At 36.8% G+C, this 21412-nt stretch overlaps 1 protein-coding gene across 2 annotated transcripts in view; it reads left to right on the top strand.

Moving 5' to 3' along the window:
* The first annotated feature begins 1813 nt into the window (after nucleotides 1–1813).
* BRDT (bromodomain testis associated) overlaps nucleotides 1814–21412 on the top strand; it is a 75662-nt gene continuing 56063 nt past the window's right edge. The window contains exons 1-4 of one of the 2 annotated variants that reach the window (XM_073234268.1): nucleotides 1814–1942; nucleotides 12578–12814; nucleotides 13402–13539; nucleotides 15414–15528. In XM_073234268.1, the coding sequence (XP_073090369.1) occupies nucleotides 12629–12814; nucleotides 13402–13539; nucleotides 15414–15528 (439 nt within the window). In that variant the 5' untranslated portion in view covers nucleotides 1814–1942; nucleotides 12578–12628. Of the gene's footprint in view, nucleotides 1943–12577; nucleotides 12815–13401; nucleotides 13540–15413; nucleotides 15529–21412 lie in introns of those variants that run through there. The other variant, XM_073234269.1, reaches the window with a different exon arrangement.

Genomic DNA, 21412 nt, shown 5'->3' on the forward strand with positions numbered 1-21412 from the left:
ACTTGATCGACTGTAAGGTGTGAGAAAGAGGATGACTGAACTATAAGAATAGAGTTGCCATTTATTTAGATTGGGAAGACTGTGGGCAGAACAGTCTGAAGGGGGATAACAGGAACTCAGGTTTGGACACACATACTAAGTTTAAGTTACCTTAACTTTTAAGCCTGGAGTTCAGAAAAAAGGCCCAGGATAAACATGCAAATCTGGGAGCCAAGAGCAGATAAGCTTTGAGATTGGATTTGCTTGTTAAAATGCATAAATTCAGAAAAGGCCCAAGGACTGAGCATTGGAGCATTCCAACATTGAAAATGGAGGATGGATTAGGAAAGAACTTGCAAGAACTGACTTTTGAATTTAGTAACACAGAGGTAACAAATATTTTTATATTTAGTGATAAATAATCTCCTATGTCTATATGGATTATATTGCATCCTGATGCCTATACAAAACCATCTATAAATTTAAATCTATAACTCTGAGTTCTGGTGACACTTGTGATTCTGCAGGAGACCAGAAAGATGGGCTGGATTCCTCTTGTTGAATCTAATGCTAGAATGAAACTTTGAAATATCTTTCAGCTATGTTCCATGTGATACCATGATTTAAACTAAAATGCATTCTTCATGGAACATGTCTGATGCTTTTCTAAAAAAAAATCATTACAACTATTTCCATATGTCATAGAATAGCTCTGTGATATCCTAATCTTAATTGCACTGGTCTTCAGCCACTTCCTTCTCAATATCTTATAAGCTACTTTTCTTTACTGTCTTTCTGTCATACATCCCTGGCAAATCTCACTGTTGGAGAAAATAGACTAATTTACTTTTCCATATATATTCACCAATTTCTAGGTCTTAACTGTCTCAAATATGTCTTAATAACAGGTTCTCCAAGTTTTTTCTCCTGTTCTCCATAATAATTTTGATACTTCCCCACTCTTTTAAACTCTAAACTGCCCACTCTAGTCCTTTCTTTGACTAAAGTAAGCCATTTTCAGTGTTTTGATTAACAGCTGTTCAAATATATGCCTGCAACCCTTATTTATGTGACCTCAAGTAGGGTGTACTTTCCTGTGACCACTTTTAACTGAAGACCTTTACTCAAGTCACTTAATTAAGACAGCCAAGCTGTTACTAACCCCGGGATCTGCGCTTCTGAAACTGGAGCTTGATTAGGTTTTGACGGGTTTATAGAGCAGTTGTGTTCTTCCTTCCCCCATCCACCCGTCCATCTAGGAATGAATATTAAGAATATAGAAACATAGTTTGCAATTGGATCCGAAAGGCAAATACTGCGCTAAACACATTCTTCTAATACACGTCCGCAAATGATGACATAGTCTCGGAACCTCTTAAAACCCTAAAGCTCTCTCCTCGCGCAGCTGAGTTAAGTAGCTCCTAAGTGCCATTTTAAAGCCAGTGAGCTCTGGTGGGCTCCAACCTCAGGCGCCACCTCACACTAAGCTCTCACTGCGTACGCCACACGGGAGCTCAGGGCAGGGCTGGGGGAACGCACGCAAACAATGAAAACCCCGCTAGCCCAAACTTACGAACTCACAAACCATCACCTTAAGGGCCAGGTGATTTACAGGAAACGCTAACGGGGCGGGTGGCACTCTCATCCTTAAAAACAGGCTCTCTGCAGCGTGCGCGCTGAACCTCAGGCCTCCGACGTGAGCCCTGGGCGGCAGGTCGTGGGCCGCCCGCCTTGCTCAGGCCTCACCCGCTTTCCAGGCGCCGACACGGCCTGGCCACGTGACGTGCTCAGGCCAATGGGAGGGGGCCCCAGTGGGACTCTTATAAAGGCGCCTGTCGCGGACCGTTACTGGCCGCCATTAGGACGAGAGCTGGCGGTGACATCGGCCAAGAACTGCTGCCCTGCCTCGCTTCATCTTGTACAAGCCGAAGGGGACGATCAGAAAAGATCCTTTCAACAAGAGGTAACAGAACTGCTGTGGGCCGCATCGCCCTGGGATCCGAGCCCTTGGTGTGACCCTCGGTGGGGAACAACTGTTTTCCTCCCCTCCCGCATCGACTTTGTGACGGGCAAGGCAGTTAGGGAGGCCGTCCCCATGCCTGCCTGCAGCCCAGGGGAGCTGCCAGCCTCTTTCCTTTGGCCTTTGGCCTTACTAGCTGTAAGCTTGTTGCCTCAATGGACCCTATAAAATTTTTTTGGCTTTTCTCTTAAATGCTAGGGTGTTCTCGCAAAGAAGGTGGGGAAGAAGGACGTTGCGGCGAGGGGGTGGGGATCCAGTTTTACAACGGCCTTCTCCCCATCTCAAAAACCACAGTCTTTGTAGTTCTTTTAAGTCTAGGGTTGCTGGATCTCTGCTTGCACTGTCGCTTCGGGAGTGCAGGAGAGAGTACAGAGCTTTAGCTGTAGCTGGCATTTTTGTTGTGTTTATTCTGGGCGTCATCGCTTGAGACTGGGAAATCCCTGTCCTTGATTCTTTAATACGTTCCACTAATGTTCTTAATAAAGCCCATGCTCAATCTTCCATTGGGTGCTGCCGAATCGAAGGTGGGCCTGACCTCAAGGCAATGGCTGTGTAACGAATTAAGTTCAAATGTGTACAGAGGGTTTGGGGACCTGTGAGAAGGGCCTGAATGGGTGGATGGAGTGAAGGAGGCTGCTGGGTAGTGGTGATAGCTGAACTGGGTCTCGAGAGACAAATAGAATTTAGTCTAAAGAGTGATGATGGGAGCTCTGGGTAAGCAGGAGAACATTTGCAAAACCATGCACCAGTGAGCACAGAGTTGGGTGGGACAAGTGGAGAACTGCAGGTTTTGGGTGACTGACACAAGGTTGGGGTCTAATGAGATAGGTAAAGAGCCATAAATTGGTTTATATATCATGAAGGGCAGTGGGTTGAACAGTATTATCTTCAGTTGCTGAATGAACAAAAATCCAAACATCACCATTGCATTAATTCAGGTGGGAGTGGTAAGTGATTGAACAAAAGGAGTGGTTTCAGAGATGGAAAAAAGGAACACAGTAAGGATTCAGGATATGTAAATTTATATTCAGGAGTCATTTGTGTAGAACTATTCAGTATTTTGGAGTGGCTGAAATGGGTAAGGGTAGTATGTAAATGGAGTTTTTAAAAAGTGGCTGGGGCAAAGGAAGAACCCTGGGGGATTTTAATGGATTAGCTGAAGATGAGTTTTTGAAGGAGGTAACTTGCTCTGGAATTCTAATCTGACTCTCCTGTTTGTTCCCTTAGCACCCTGTTCTACCTACCTCTGTCATAGCAGTAATTATATGTATCCTCTTGTAATTGCCTGTTTACAAGTCTCTGTAAGACTGTATCCCCAGTTCCTAGCTCAATGCTTAGCACCATTGTAGGTGCCTTATAAATATGTAATAAATACACAGATAGAATCTGGAAAAAAGTGGTATCCTGGCAACCAGAGAAGTTTCAAGAGAGTCACAGTAGTCTAGTGACAGATGTTGCTGAGAGGTCAAGAAAGGTAAGATTCAAAAAGAATCCAATGGATATAACAACTAAGTATGGTAAGTATTAGCCTTAGTGTAAGGGGAATTTTCGAGGAATGGTGGGAAAAACTCGAGTGTGAGGTGGGAAGTAAAGACAATGTCATTTTTTAGGAGGCACCGCAAGGTACAGAAGACAAAATATTGATGCTGGAAGGAGACAATAGGATCAAGAGAAGAATTTTTAAGGCAACTAGAGAAGGTTTATATGCAGGGTAAGCTAGTATAGAAATGTTGAAGGTACAAGCAAGAAAGAACAAGGAACTTCAGGAGGGGGTGTTGTTATCTAGAGTACCTGGGAAAAGCACTCTAGACCAGAAGGGTGCCCCCTCCTTTAGGCTGCGGGGAGAGCAGATGAGAAGATTATGAATCATGAAGAATATACATTTTCTACAGATTACCTTTTTGACCTCAACTGAAGCCTGATTTTATTTTGAAGAAACCATTTCCCCCCCTTGAACTGGAGATAGCTCATTTGGATGTTGCAGGATTTGGAGTCAGTGTTTGAGTTTATCCCAGGGCAACTTACTTTTGACTTTTCTGAGCCCAGAATCCAAACTCTTGAGTTTTCTGCTGTATTGCTGCCCTGCATGTGTAAGATCTAACTAGGAAATCCAACCAGATGTGCCACCACACAGCAGAATAACATTCTCTGCCATTGTTGAAATGATGGAAAATGTTTTTTAAACCATCTTTTTTCAAAGCCTCAAAAAATCCAACTCTATCTAAAATTGAGCCCCAGGCGCAAGATACATTAACTTACATTATTTTTGCTTTTAAATCAGCTCAGTTCTTTGAGACTTCAGTAAGCATATAGGGCCATACAGTATCTGTCCCATTGAGATAGTAATTCTTGAGGAATTAAATATTTTTTTCTTGAAAAACTCAAGAAATTGGTTGGTCCTGATGTTTTTAAAAGGAGGAAACTGGGAAAGGGGGAGACCTTGCATTGCCAAAGAGATCAGACTTTTCCTGATGTACCTATGCGTGTATTAAATTAGAGGTGAACTAATACCCTTGGATATTTTGGATAACTCATGTGTTCATTTTGGGAAATCTTTGGTCTATAAGCCTTTGAATTTTTTGTTACATGAAAGTTAAATCTAAAAGCTTGTTACACATTTTTGGCCAAATGTCTATATATATATTACATTATATTACATTTTGTCCTGTCAGGAGACATACATAGTCTTTTATCCATTACACACTATTTTAAGTTATTAGTGTTATCTTCCCTTGTACTACAAAAGCGACAATATGGGATTTGACTAATGTCATGAAGTTGTTTGATTGAAGTACCAGAAGCTAGAAAATATGATGGACAAGTGTGGTTGAAATATGAGGAAGTGGTATGAGTAGCTATGTATGTGATTCAGAGATGAACACTTAAACTAGGGTTGTTACCCATTTAAAATACTACAGAGAAATCTAGAAAGAAAACTGCAGAAAGCCAGTGAGGGATTTGGAATATTCTAAGGTATTAGTGATCTTTGGGAGAGCAGTCTCAGAAAAGAGTTGGAAAAACCAGATGGACATATTTGACCTTTAAAAAACATTTGCATCTGAAGTGGACTTTTTTATGTTGATAAGCAGGCAAAGACGTGATATTTTTTAGATCAGCTGTAAGTGCACAGCGTAAGTGAGAGAATGTACAGAGATTTTCCATATACTCCCTGCCCCTACACATGTATAGCCTCCCCTATTAACTTCCCCTATCAGAGTGGTACATTTCTCAAAATTGATGAAGTGACAATGACACATCATCACCCCAAGCCCATAGTTTACATTAGGGTTTGGTCTTGGTGTTGTATATTGTAAGGGTTTGGGCAAATGTGTAATGGCACATATCCATTATGGTACCATTCAGAGTACATTCACTGCCCTAAAAATCCTCTGTTCTTCCATCTTTTCATCCTCCCCTCTCTTCAACTCATAGCAACCAGTGATCTTTCTACTATCTCCATGGTTTTGCCTTTTCCAGAGTGTCATACAGTTGACTCTTGAACAATGTGGGGTTAGGGATGCCAGTCACCTATGCAGTCAAAAATCTGTGTATAACTTTGATTCCCCAGAAATTACTAATACTCTACTGTTGACTGGCCTTACTGATAACATACATAGTCAATTAACACATATTTTGTATGCTATATGTATTATGTACTCTATTCTTACAATAAAATAAGCTAGAGAAAAGAAAACATTTTTTCAGATTGTCACAAACCTCCCCCAATTTTCCAATATATTTACTAAAAAAAATTTGTTATAAGTGGACTGTCCCACTTCAAATTCATGTTCATAGATCAACTGTAGTTGGAATTGTACACTGTGTTTTACAGATTGGCTCCTTTCATTTAATATGCATTTAAGATTCCTCCATGTTTTTTCATGGCTTGATAGCTCTTTTTTTTTAACTGAAGTATCGTTGATACAAAATATTATGTTGGTTTTAAATATATAACACAGTAGTTCAACAGTTACCCATATTATAAAATTCTCATCCCTGCTAGTGCAGTTACTATCTGTCAACATAGGAAGATGTTACAGAATCATTGGCTATATCCTCCATGCTGTGCTACCATCCCTACAACCAATTTACACTGTGAGTGAGAATTTTTGTGCCCCTTTATCACCCCACACCCTCCCCACCAACACACCCTTACCCCTATCGCATAGTAACCACTAGTCTCTTTTCACTGTCTATGAGTCTACTGCTATTTTGTTCATTCTCTTTTGCTTTGTTTTTATATTCCACAAATAAGTAAAAAAATATGGTATTTGTCTTTCTCTGCCTGGCTTATTTCACTTAGCCTAATACCCTCTAGATCCATGACGCTGCAAATGGCAGGATTTCTTTTCTTTTTATGGCTGAATAATATTTCATTGTGTATGTATACACATCTTCTTTATCCATTCATCTGTTGATGGATACTTAGGTTGTTTCCATAACTTGGCTGTTGTAAATAATGTGGTGATAAACATAGGGGTGCATATATCTTTTCAAATCAAGATTTTGTTTTCTTTGGGTAAATTCCTAGAAGTAGAATTACTGGATGGAATGGTATTTCTATTTTTAGTTTTTTGAGGAAACTCCACACTGCTTTCCACAGCACTTACACCAATTTACATTCCCACCAACAGTGTAGGAGGGTTCCTGTTTTTCTACTTGCCTGCCAACACTTGTTATTTCTTGTCTTTTGGATTGTGGCTATTCTACTGGGTGTGAGATGATACCGCATTGTGGTTTTGATTTGCAGTTCCCTGATAATTAGTGATGTGGAGCATCTTTTCATGTGCTTGTTGGCCATCTGTATTTCTTCTTTGGAGAAATATCTGTTCAGGTCGTGTTCCCATTTTTCAGTCAGGTTATTTGTTTTTTTGGTGTTGAGCCATACGAGTTTTTTTATATATTTTGGACCCTTTTTCAGATAAGTAATTTATGAATATATTCTCCCATATTGTAGGTTGCCTTTTTGTTCCGCTGATGGTGTTCTTTGCTGTATAGAAGCTTTTTAGTTTGATGTAGTCCCACTTGTTCAGTTCTGATATTATTTCCCTTTCCCAAGGAGATGTGTCCAGGAAAAAGTTGCTCATGCTTATGTTCAAGAGATTTTTTTGCCTATATGTTTTCTTCTAAGAGTTTTATGATTTCATGTCTTACATTCAGGCCTTTGGTCCATTTTAAGTTTACTTTTGTGTATGAAGTTAGGCAGTAATCCAGTTTCATTTTCTTTCATTTAGCAGTCCAGTTTCCCGACACCAGTTATTGAAGAGACTTTCTTTTCCCCATTGTATATTCATGGCTCCTTTATCATATATAAATTAACCTTATATGTGTGGGTTTATATCTGGGCCCTCTATTCTGTTCCATTGATCTATGGGTCTGTTCTTGTGCCAGTGCCAATTGTTTTGATTACCATGGTAGCTCATTTCTTTTTCAGCACTGAATAACATTCCATTGTGTGGGATGTTATTCCATAGTTTACCCATTCTTTTACTGAGGGACATTCTATGTTGGTTCCAAATTTTGGTAATTACCAATAAATCAGCTAAAATACCCAAGTGCATATTTTTGTGTGGAAAGGTGTTTTTAAGGAAAAAAATTTAAGACACTGACCTGGAACATGTCTGTGAGCAGAGGTGCCCCAGAAGTTAATTATAGATAATTAATCTTAATTACAGATTCTTTAATTACAGATAAGAAATTAAATGTAGTAAATTTTAAGATAGTAGGAAATTGATCTTTTGGTAGAGAAAAGTCTTCTTAAACCTAATAAAAAAGAAACATGTAGTAATGGAGATAAAAGGACTAATTAATGAAACAATAGGATTATGGAAGAAGAGAGAGAAGATCCTTAGGGAAAACAAGTGAAGCACTTAAGAATATAAGAGGAACTGAAATAGGAAATAAAAGATGTTAAGGGAAGGTAACTTAAAGAGTTTCTCTTGTAAACTAAGATGAGATCCTCTTCAAGTGGGCATAGTGGAGTTAACTTGTAGAGTGGAAGCAGGTTTGGAAAAGGCATTTTATGATTAATAGGTATTCATTAATTTTTTTGAAGGTAGTTTACTGAGCAACTAGAACTAACTTAGAAGTGAACCATTCTTGATTTCTCTCCCTACTTCTCCCATATAAATAAGTCACATCTCTACCTCTAACATAAAACTGAATCTGAATGCCATAATTCAGCCTGCATTTGTCTCTGTCCTAGGCATAGATTAATGCAAATAAGGTCCCTTCTGGCATACAGTTAACATTCTCGGAGGAGGGGAAGGGAACACTGGGAGACAGTAAACAAATAGACAGAAAGTTACACGTAGTAGTGGTGAAGCAGAGGAATGGCTGATGGACTGGAACTGGGGAAAGGGTAAGAATGCCTATTTATGAGATTGGGAAGGAAAATTCTTCTGGAGGAACTGATGTTTTTGAATATATCTGGAAAAAAGAGGATTTCAGGCAGAGTTTAAAGGCCCAGAGACTGGAACTGTCTTGATGCATTGCAGAGAAACTGAGGAAGAATGAATATGGCTGGAGTGAAGTGATTGAGCTGAAAGTGAAAGGGGAGGAGGTTGAAGGAACAAGGGGACAAACCCTAGAAGGTCTCAGATCAGTTTGGAGGTTATGGCGTTAGTCTTCATATGAAGTGACGTGTTGATGACTGGGGCTAGGGTCATTTTTGGTAGTGAGAATAAGTAAGAATTTGAAATTTTTTTGAAGGAGAAGCCAAAGGATGTGCTGATGAATTGAGGGGGCTTGAGGGAAAAAAGGAACTGGAGAAGATTCCCAAGTGTTTTTCTTGAACACTGGTTAAGTGATATAGTGCCATTCATTATAAAGGGAAAGGTTGGGGGAAGAGGAATCCTGAGAGATGTTGGGGGCTAAGATTGAGACCAGCATGATCTCTTCTGCTGTTTCTTGCCTGGACTAGTTCAGAAGCCCCTTACTGGTTTCCCGGCATCTACTCCTGCTTTCCTAAGTCACACAGCAGCATGCATTTACAGATTAAAATTCAAATTCTTACCATGGTCTAAGAGCCCTACATAATCTAGACATTGTCTGTTTTTAATTTTTTTTTTTCATTTTATGCTATCCCATTTTCTGTATTCTCCTAGCCTCCTTCCTTTAAGCCTGTGAAGCTTGTATCCACTTATAGGCATTTCCACTTTGTTCTTTCTTCCTGAAACTTTTTCCTTAGTTTTGGAGCTCAAGTGAGAGAGGCCTACCCTGACTACATTTCCAATTCATGTTACCCTATTTCATTTATCACTTACTGAAATTATTGTAGATTTTTCATTTTGCTCTTTTTCCATTAGACTGTAAGCTGCATTCGGCAGGGACTTTGTTTTATTTACAGTACCTGGCCTAAAATGAATGCTTGAATTGGATAACATAAATTTGTAGCATCTGGGCCCAAGAAGAGAAATTACAGGGCTTACCAATGGCTGGGGGTTAGGCAGAGAGAGAGGGGTTATGAAGATAAGTGAACATAGTATATAGGGAAGAATATAATCAAAGTAGCTGACAGGGAAGAAGGGTGTGGCCCAGTCTATAAAAGGAGACAAATGAGTTGAAATAGTATCAATTTTCTGCAATGACAGAAATGTGCCAGCATGGTAGACACTAGCTACATGTAGCTAGTGACTGCCTGAAAGTGGCTAATGCTCCTGAGGAGTTGAATTTTTAATACAATTTTAATTAAAATTTAAGTATCTACATATGGCTACCATATCAGACAATACAGTTTTAAATTAGGGAGATAGAGGTAGAGAGAATTTTCTTAAGAGGGAAGCTTTGCCTTTGCATTGCCTTTAAAATTTTGTTTATAGGCAAGAACTCTAAAAGCTAGTTCTCTAGGACTCCTCACCAACACTTTGTCAAGTATTTGAATGCTTAGAAACAAAATGTAACTTTATTCAGAGATCTCTTCTGTATTTGTTTACTTTTGGAAGATTCTAAGTAGATACATGTACTTCATTAACAGTAATACCTTCACTTTATCTAGAGACACCATTAAGAGATTGAGTATCTAAGCCACATCATGGGAGAAGATATTTACAACACATAAAACAAAGGTCAGAATATGAAGAACTCCTAAAAATAGGATAATGCCAGACAACCTAATAGAAAAATGGGTAGGACACTTCAACAGATGTTGATAAAAAAGATATCCATGTGGTCAATAGACATATATAAAAAGGTGTTTCATATCATGAATCATTAGAAAAATTAAAATTAAAATTAAAATCATAGTGTGATCCCACCATACACTCACCAGAATGGCTGAAATGGAAGACACTGATAATGCCAAGTATTTATAAGAATATGGAATTACTGGGATTCTGAAACTGTGGTTTTGTGTGTGTGTGTGTGTGTGTGTGTACATTTTTGAAAAACTGGTATCTAGTAAAGTTAAATATATACGTATGAAAACATATAACCCATCAGTTTTACTTAGAGTTTATATCCAATGTAATGTATGTATATGAACACTACAAGCATGTTCAAAGCAGCATTTATCCTAGTCAAAGGCTGAAAACAACCCAAAAGTCCCAGTAGGAATGGATAAATCACAGTATAATTCTACAGTAGAATACTATACAGCAATGAAAATGAGCAAAACCATAGGCAAGTACATGGATAAATCTCACAAACATAATATTGATGAAGGGAAGCCAGACACAGTGTAACACATAGTAATACTACATGTAACGTTCAGAAGTAATCAATTTAATCTGTGCAGACAGAGTCACTGCAGTGGTTCTTTTTGTGGAGGAGAGCAGAGTGTAGTGTTTGGGACAATCAAAAGGTAGGCTAGCTTTAAATAATTACAAAGCCAGCATAAGAGCTAGTTTCATTTGCAACACTTTGTTCATATTGACTTTATTAAGAGTTCTAGTTCATAATTGTATAATGGCAGAAAAGTGAAATCATGAAATGAATTAACTTGAAGGTGATTATCAATCCTATAATTTATTTCATTTTAATGTATTAGTTCTTAATCCTGGCTACACATCAGAAGCACCGGGAAAATTTAAAAGCAAAAAAAATTGATCCTAAACACTATCTTCAGAAATTGTGGCCTAGGCATTGGTATTTTAAAAATAATCTACAACACCTCACACCTATTAGGATGGCTACTATTGAAAAAAACCAAAGGTAACAAGTGTGAGGATGTAGAGAATGAACCCTATTGACTATTGGTGGGAATGTAAAGCAGTGCTGCTGCTATGGAGAACAGTACAGGATTCCCCTCAAAATTAAACAGAATTACCATATGATCTAGCAATTCCTCTTCTGCACTTAAATATATCCATAACAGTTGAAAGCTCAGTCTTGAAGAGACTTACACACACATGTTCATAGCAACACTATTCACAATAGCAAAGAAGCAGACTCCTAACTGTCCACTGATGAATGAATGGGTAAACAAAGTATGGTATGTGCCTATAATGGAATATTACTGAAATTTATAAAATGAAGGAAATTTTGACATATGCTGTAATATGGATGAGTGTTGAGGACATTATGCTAAGATAAATAAGCTAGTCACAAAAGGACAAATACTGTATAATTCCACTTATGAGGTACCCAGAGTAGTCAGATTCATAGAAACAGAAAAAAGAATGTTGGTTGCCAAGGGCTAAAGTGAGGGGTGAACAAGTTGTTACTTAATAGGTACATAGTTTAAGTTTTACAAGATGAAAAGGTTTCTGGAGATTAGTTGTTCAAAAATATGAATATACTTAATACTGACTGGTAACTTAAAAATAGTTAAGATGGTAAATTTTATGTATTTAACCCAATTTTTAAAAATCCACAAGTGATTATATGCCAAGAGTTGACAACTAACACTGTTAATGCAAACAAAGATATATGCTGGTTAAATGTAACACTGGTCTCTAAAAATGGACCGTTTATTAAATGATCATACTTTTTGTTTTGTTGATCTTCGTGGTAGTACTTTACTCTTTTATCTTGAAGTAATCATGCCATCTAGGAATGTTAGATACTGTCTTTCGGAAATACTCATGAAGTTTTAAAGTGTTTTATTTTAGGCATAGTAATAGGCACTAATGAGTAGCATTTTAACATCTGTCATTTTTCTTTCTAATAATTAGGTTCTAAAATAAATCACTTTTAATTAGCCAGAAAAAGTTTCCTTTCTCACCTCATTGAATTAGTAAGTGTAGAGTTAATATATACTAATATTATTTTCACCATTCCCTGTTATTTCTTATTACCTGGAGCTTACAGATATCCTACTAAGACCTCAATTTGTGGTTTGTAAAGGCAGAAAGAAATACTGTGAAAGACTAAAATAACTTAACTCATCTAAAACTAAGGCATACATAATGAAACAACTTTTAGCATTTATATATAAAAAGGTTGGCATTTGTTTACAAATGGATTCATTTATCATTTGGCTTCTTTTTTTTTCCTGCCGAAATCATGATGTGCTTTAAAATATGATACCTGTTACTCTTAAATAATACTTTTCAGTTTTCATAGGAACTATTTAAAAAGTGCTTTGAAAGTAGCTCAGTTTTGTTTTGTTTTGTTTTTTTGTTTTGTTTTATTTTTAAGGATATGCACTTGTAGACAACATTGGAATCAAAGGATCTGAAGCAGTTGAGAATGTCTCTGCCAAGCCGACAGGCAGCTGTTAACCCCCCACCGCCAGAGTATGTAAATACTAAGAAAAATGGGCGATTGACGAATCAACTGCAGTATCTACAGAAAGGTGTCCTCAAGGCCTTATGGAAGCATGCTTTCTCCTGGCCTTTTCAGCAGCCTGTGGATGCTGTGAAACTGAAGTTGCCTGTAAGTGTGGCTTCCAGTTATCAGTAAATCACCAAAAGAAATACAGTAGTCTTTATTATTATAGATTATATTTAAGAAGCACCTAATTTATTCATCACCACTCAAGAATATACCAGTGAGTATTTTTTCCTAAACAACAAAGCTTATTTTTCTGAGCATTGAAGTTCCTACTTTAACAGTCTGTGGTAAATTGTAGTACATGCTTTCTTGTTACAGCAGACTTCACTGGAACTTTGCATCAGGGTTGTCGTGAATGTCACCTTCTCCATGAAGTTCCTCTAGAAACTTCCTGACAGACTAAGGTGCATCACACACACTTTATTTTCCAGGATGGTTTTACTCTTACATTCTTGTCTTTGTTGTTCTTTATTTATAGGGTTTTATTTTCTCTGAGAAAAAAAAAAATGCCACGGCAGTCAACTTTATTTCTCATTACTAAAGGTTTTGGTTTCCAGAGTATGGCTTTTTAAAGGTAATCATTTGCTCTCTCTAGTGACAGGTATAGAGTTTCTTAAATTTCTTTATATCAGTAGCTCTAGTGAATTCATTCTTACTACTAACATAGAATTTCATCTTGAAAACCATAGGATTATTATACCATTATAAAAAACCCAATGGACTTAAATACAATTAAGAAGCGCTTGGAACATAAATACTATGTGAATGCTTCAGAATGCATAGAGGACTTCAATATGATGTTCTCAAATTGTTATTTATACAATAAGGTATGTAAGCCTTATGTTTTACTTACTAATTCTTTGCTCTTACATATAGCACAAGTGTGCTGATTTCATAGTTTAAGTTTTGATTTGGTGTATTTTATATATTATTAAGGATAATGTGTTTTTACTGGGTTTCATAATTTTCACATATTAATACTCAATTTACTTGCTACATATTTTTCCTGAATAGCTGTAATTGTGTATTTTAAAATTGAAATACCAATGATAGTTGGCTTCTGTGAATAAAGTATTTTTTCAAAATGTTCTCTACCCCACTCCTGCCATTTTAGTTATAAGATGAATGATAAGCTTTATGAAATGCTAATCTTGGTTAAATTTTCACAGTATGGAAGACTGGCCATAACCTAAGAAGCCAAATAAGTTAGATACTAATAAACTTCATGAAAAGTTAACTTAAAGATAAGACACTTTTTTGTTAGTAGTACTGTTACTTAGTAGTACTATTTGCATTTATGTTAATGATTAGCCTGTATGATAATATATTTGCTTTTGAAGTTAATGTTCTCTTTTGTTTTCATCCATAAAATTGGACTTGTGTATTCAGATTTCCTTCATATAATATTCCAGTTATCCAGAGTATCATAGAAAAGTATTTGTTTTCTATATCTAAAAATTTTAAAACTCATATCCCATTTATTCAAATTTATTGGTGACACTGAAATGTAATAAAAATTTTAATTTTGTTCCCAAGGTAACTATCAGTGCCATCCTATCTGTATGTATATAATGTAAGATGATTAGCTAATGTGAATCTTGAAAAAATAAGAACTAATGGTATTCTGAAATTACCATAGACAACTACATTTTTTACTTTAATAATGAATTCCACAGAGTTCCTTTACATTTTAAAACGAAGTTCAGTAATTTTCCTGAACTACCTTAGAAATAAATATTCTCTGCTTAGAGTTTTGCTTTGTAATTTAGCTTTTTCTCAGACTTATAAGCAGGTAGTGAAGGTTTAAATAGTGTCATTTTATCACTTAGGTAATTGAAAACTGAATTATGTCAAGTCAGACCATGAGGTACTTTGCACAGTCAGGAAAAAGTTTTGTTTTAACATATTTAAGAAAGAAATTGTAACTTTTAATATCTTTTTTGAATTAGTAGGATCAGTTAGATTGTAACCCTCTGGTGCTCAGACAGGTATCCTGGGTCCTTTTTTCTTTTTCTTTTTGAGAGGGCATCTCTCATATTTATTGATCATATGGTTGTTAACAACAATAAAATTCTGTATAGGGGACTCAATGCACAATCATTAATCAACCCCAAGCCTAATTCTCAACAGTCTCCAATCTTTGAAGCATAACGAACAAGTTTTTACATGGTGAACAAATTCTTACATAGTGAATAAGTTCTTACATGGTGAACAGTGCAAGGGCAGTCATCACAGAAACTTTCGGTTTTGATCAATCATCATGAACTATAAACAAGCAGGTCAATTATGATTATTTGTTTGATTTTTATACTTGATTTATATGTGAATCCCACATTTCTCCCTTATTATTATTATTATTTTTAATAAAATGCTGAAGTGGTAGGTAGATGCAAGATAAAGGTAGAAAACATAGTTTAGTGCTGTAAGAGGGCAAATGAAGATGATCAGGTGTGTGCCTATAGACTAAGTATTAATCCAAGCTAGACAAGGGCAACAAAACATCATCCTGGGTCCTTTTTAGAAGTTAAAGGAGTATGGTGTTAGAATTTAAAATGTGAGCTGCTCACTATTTTCTAAACTTAATTTATAAGCAATAAACACTGTTTAGAGTACTATGTTACTGTATTTTATAAGTTAGCCTAAATTACAGAAATTTGGTACAGTGACTATACTGTAACCTTATATTTTATATATTTCCTAGCCTGGAGATGACATTGTTCTTATGGCACAAGCTCTAGAGAAATTATATAGGCAGAAACTATCTCAGATGCCACAAGAAGAGCAAGTTATAGATGGCAAGGAAAGAATAAAAAAAGGTAAGCCAGAAAAGGTTTGTGTTCTCTTTCTCTCTCTTTCATATAGATGAATGTGTGTGTGTGTGTAAATATAATCATTAAAACTAATCCCTCAAAGGCTATAGACATCCAAAAGTCCTTCTGCATCCTAATTTGTTGGTATAAAATGTCCGTTTGAATTGTCTGCAAAATGGTGAACAATTGAATGTCTTATTATACAAGATTAGAGAGGGTTGGGGAGACAGTAAAAATGGCGGTGTGAGAGGTAAGACAGAGAACTCCTCCCAAAAGCACATATAATACAAAAATTTAGTTAATACAACTAATCCTAAAAGAGCAACAGGAAAGAAGGCTTCAGCAGACTGCATGCCCCCGGAGAACAGAGCAGACCCCATGAAAAAGTGCACCAGCGCCGCTCCTCAGCAAATCTGGACATCACTCCAGGGGCTGAGCAGCTCCAGAAACGAGAGCTTCTGGCAACTAGAAGGTACCACATACAAATATGAAACATCAAAGGAACCAGGTTCAAACCCAAATCTCACAAACACCAGAAAAAGGCCCAGATGAAACTGAACTCACCAATCTTCCTAAAAGAGAGTTCAAAATAAAAATCATAAACATGCTCATGGAGGTACAGAAAAATATTCAAGAACTCGGGGAAGAATTTAAAATGGAGATTCAATCATTAAGAAATTCCATATCTGAAATGAAACATACAATGGAGGGATTTAAAAGCAGATTAGACATAGTGGAAGAGATGGTAAATGGAATAGAAATAGAGAAGAGGAATACAAAGAAGCTGAGGTACAGAGAGGAAAAAGGATCTCTAGGAATGAAAGAATATTGAGAGAACTGTGTGACAAATCAAAGCAGAACAATATTTGCATTATAGGGGTACCAGAAGACAGAAAAAAAAAGGGATAGAAAGTATCTTTGAGGAGGTAATTGCTGAAAACTTCCCCAATCTGGGGAAGGAGATAGTCTCTCAGGCCATGGAGGTGCACAGATCTCCCAACACAAGGGACCCAAGGAAGACAACACCAACACATATAGTAATTAAAATAGCAAAGATCAAGGATAAGGACTGACTATTAAAAGCAACCAAACAGAGAAATAAGATCACATACAAAGGAAAGCCCATCAGGCTATCATCAGACTTCTCAGCAGAAACCTTACAGGCCAGAAGGGAGTGGCATGATGTATTTAATGCAATGAAGCAGAAAGGCCTCTAACCAAGATTACTTTATCTGGCAAGATTATCATTTAAATTTGAAGGCGGGATTAAACAATTTCCAGATTAGCAAAAGCTGAGAGAATTTACCTCCCACAAACCATCTGTACAGTGTATTTTGGAGGGACTGCTGTAGATAGAAGTGTTGCTAAGGTTTAATAGCTGTTACCAGAGGTAATAAAACCACAGGAAAGAAAGTAGAACAATTAATTACTAAGCAGATGCAAAATCAAATCAGCTACCCCCAAAGTCAATCAAGGGATACACAAAGTACAAAATATGGTACCTAATATATAAAGAATGGAGGAGGAAGAAAAAGGAGGGGAAAAAAAGAACCTTTAGGTTGTGTTTGTAATAGCATACAAGTCAGTTAAATTAGACTGTTAGATAGTAAGGGAATTACTCTTGAACCTTTGGTAACCGCAAATCTAAAGCCTGCAATGGCAGCAAGTACATACCTATCAATAATCATCCTAAATGTGAATGGTCTCAATGCACCAATCAAAAGACAAAAAAGAGTCACTAAACAGATAAAAAGCAAGACCCGTCTATATGCCGCTTACAAGATACTCACTCCAACCCATACCAGACTGAAAGTAAAGGGATGGAAAAAGATATTTCATGTAACTAATAGGGAGAAAAAAAGCAGGAGTTGCAGTGCTTGTATCAGACAAAATAGACTTCAAAACAAAGAAAGTCACAAGAGACAAGGACATTACATAATGATAAATTATGGAAAGAAGAGACTTTACCCACATAAAGAGAATCAGAAATGAGAAAGGAAAAATCACTACAGACACCACAGAAATACAAAGATTTATTAGGGAATACTATGAAAAGGAGTCAGTCCAACAAGAGGATATAAATATTATAAATATCTCTGCACGCAACACAGGATCACCTATGTAGGTGAAACAAATACAGAATTAAAGAGGGAAATAGAAGGCAATGCACTCATTTGAGGAGATTTCAAAACACCACTCACTCCAAAGGACACATCAATGAGACAGAAAATAAGTAAGGACACAGAGGCACTGAACAACACACTAGAACAGATGGACCTAACAGACATCTACAGAACTCTACACCCAAAACCAACAGGATAGACATTCTTCTCAAGTGCACATGGAACATTTTCAAGAATAGATCATACATATACTAGGCCACAAAAAGAACCTCAGTAAATTCAAAAAGGATAAAATTGTACCAACTAGCTTCTCAGACCATAAAGTATGAAACTAGAAATAAATTACACAAAGAAAATGAAAAATCCCACAAACATATGGAAGATTAACAACATGCCCCTAAATAATCAATGGATCAATGACCAAATAAAAACAGAGATCAAGCAATATATGGAGAGAAATGACAATAATAATTCAACAACACAAAATCTGTGGGACACAGCAAAGTCCGTGCTAAGAGGGAAGTACATTGCAATACAGGCCTACCTCAGGAAAGAAGAACAATCCCATATGAACAGTCTAAACTCACAGTTAATGAAACTAGAAAACGAACAAAAAATGAGGCCCAAACTCACTAGAGGGAGGGACATAATAAAGATTAGAGTATAAATAAATAAAATCGAGAAGAATAAAAGAATAGAAAGAATCAATGAAAGCAAGAGCTGGTTCTTTGAGAAAATAAACAGAATAGATAAACCACTAGCCAGATTTACCAAGGAAAGAAGAGACTTTACCCACATAAAGAGAATCAGAAATGAGAAAGGAAAAATCACTACAGACACCACAGAAATACAAAGATTTATTAGAGAATACTATGAAAAATTATATGCCAACAAACTGGATAACCTGGAAGAAATGGACAACTATCTAGGAAAATACAACCTTCCAAGGCTGACCCAGGAAGAAACAGAAAATCTGAATAGACCAATGACCAGCAATGAAATTGAATTGGTAATCAAAAAACTACCTAAGAACAAAACACCTGGACCAGATGGTTTCACTCCTGAATTTTATCAAACGATTAGTGAAGTCCTAACACCCATCCTCCTCAAAGTTTTCCAAAAAGTAGAAGAGGAGGGAATACTCCCAAACTCATTCTATGAGGTCAACATAACTCTAATACCAAAACCAGGCAAAGATACCACAAAAAAAGAAAATTACAGACCAATATTCCTGATGAACATAGATGTAAAAATACTCAACAAAATATTAGCAAACTGAATTCAAAAATACATCAAAAATATCATCCATCATGATCAAGTAGGATTTATTTCAGGGATGCAAGTATGGTACAATATTAGAAAACCCATCAGCCTCATCCACCACATCTACATAAAGGACAAAAACCACATGATCATCTCCATAGATGCTGAAAAAGCATTTGACAAAATTCAACATCCATTCATGATAAAAACTCTCAACAAAGTGCATATAGAGGGCAAGTACTCCAACATAATAAAGGCCATATATGACAAACACACAGCCAACATCATACTTAATAGCAAGAAGCTGAAAGCTTTTCCTTTAAGATCAGGAAAAAGACAAGGATACCCACTCTCTTCATTTTTATTCAACATAGTTCTGGAGGTCCTAGCCATGGCAATCAGACAACACAAAGAAATAAAAGACATCCAGATTGGCAAGGAAGAAATTAAACTGTCCCTGTTTGCAGATGACATGATATTGTATGTAAAAAATCCACTCCACAACTACGTCTAAAATCTGAATTCAGCAATTTGCAGGATATAAAATTATTACACAGAAATCTGTTGCATTCCTATACACTAATGATGAACTAACAGAAAGAGCAATAAGGAAAATCCATTCACAATTGCATCAAAAAGAATAAAATACCTAGGAATAAACCTAGGCAAAGAAGTGAAAGACCTATACAATGAAAACTACAAGACACTCATGACAGAAATTAAAGAAGATGCTAATAAATGGAAACACATCCCGTGTTCATGGATAGGAAGAATTAATATTGTCAAAGTGGCCATCCTGCCTAAAGCAACCTAAAGATTCAGTGCAGTCCCTATCAAAATACCAACAGCATTTGTCAACAAACTAGACCAAATAGTTCAAAAATTCATATGGAACCACAGAAGACCCTGAATAGCCAAAGCAATCCTGAGAAGTAAGAATAAAGTGGGGGGATTACACTCCCTGACTTCAAGCTCTACTACAAAGCCATGGTGAGACAATTTGGTACTGGCAGAAGAACAGACCCATAGACCAATGAAACAGAGTAGAGAGTCCAGATATAAACCCCAGCATATATGGTCAATTAATATATGATAAAGGAGCCATGGATATACAATGGGGAAATGACAACCTCTTCAACAACCGGTGTTGGCAGAGAATGAAACTATTATTGCCTAACCCCATACACAAAAGTAAACTCAAAATGAATCAAAGACCTGAATGTAAGTCATGAAACCATAAAACTCTTAGAAGACAACATAGGCAAAAATCTCTTGAATATAAAATGAGCAACTTTTTCCTGAACACATCTGCTCAGGCAAGGGAAACAAAATAAAAAATGAACAAATAGGACTACATCAAGCTAAAAAGCTTTTATACAGCAAAGGACACTATCAGCAGAGCATAAAGGCATCCTACAGTATGGGAGAATATATTTATAAGGGGTTAACATCCAAAATATATAAATAACTCACATGCCTCAACAAAAGCAAATAACCCTATAGAAAAATGGGCAGAGGATATGAAGAGACAATTCTCCAAAGAAGAAATTCAGATGGCCAACAGGCACATGAAAAAATGCTCCACATCACTAATTATCAGGGAAACGCAAACAAAAACCACAGAGATCCACAGAGATATCATCTCACACCAGTTAGGATGGCCAACACAGAAAAGACTAGGAACAACAAATGCTGGTGAGGATGTGGAGAAAGGGGATCCCTCCTACACTGCTGGGGGCAGTGTAAGCTAGTTCAACCATTGTGGAAAGCAAAATGGAGGTTCCTCAAAAAACTAAAAGTAGAAATATCATTTGACCTGGCAATTCCACTCCTAGGAATTTACCCAAGGAAAACAACTTCTCAGATTCAAAAAGACATATGTACCCCTATGTTTATTGCAGCACTATAATGGCCAAGATATGGAAGCAACATAAGTGCCCATCAGTAGATGAATGGATAAAGTCATACATATATGCAATGGAATACTATTCAGCCACAAGAAAGAAATCCTACCATTTGCAACAACATGGATGGAGCTGGAGAATATTATGCTCAATGAAATAAGTCAGGCAGAGAAAGACAAGTATCAAATGATTTCCCTCATTTGTGGAGTATAACAACGAAGCAAAGCTGCAGGAACAAAATAGCAGCAGACTCACAGACTCCAAGAAGGGACTAGTGGTTGCCAAAGGGGAGGGGTGGGAGGGCAGATCAGGAGGGAGCAAGAAGGGGGTTGTGCGGTATCATGATTGGTGCACATGATATGTGTGGAGTCACAGGGAAGACAATGTAGGTCAGAGAAGACAAACAGGGACTCTGTGGCATCTTACTATATTGATGGACAGTGACTGCAATGGGGTGTGTGTGGGGATTCGATAATAAGAATGAATGTAATAACCACATTTTTTTTCTTGTGAAACCTTTGTGAGAGTATATATCAAAGATACCTTAAAGTATAAAAAAGAGGAAAAGAAAGATTAGAAAATGTTGGAGTGATTATGGTG

The sequence above is a fragment of the Manis javanica genome, chromosome 4 (assembly GCF_040802235.1).
Source record: "Manis javanica isolate MJ-LG chromosome 4, MJ_LKY, whole genome shotgun sequence".
In the NCBI taxonomy this organism is placed as follows: domain Eukaryota; kingdom Metazoa; phylum Chordata; class Mammalia; order Pholidota; family Manidae; genus Manis; species Manis javanica.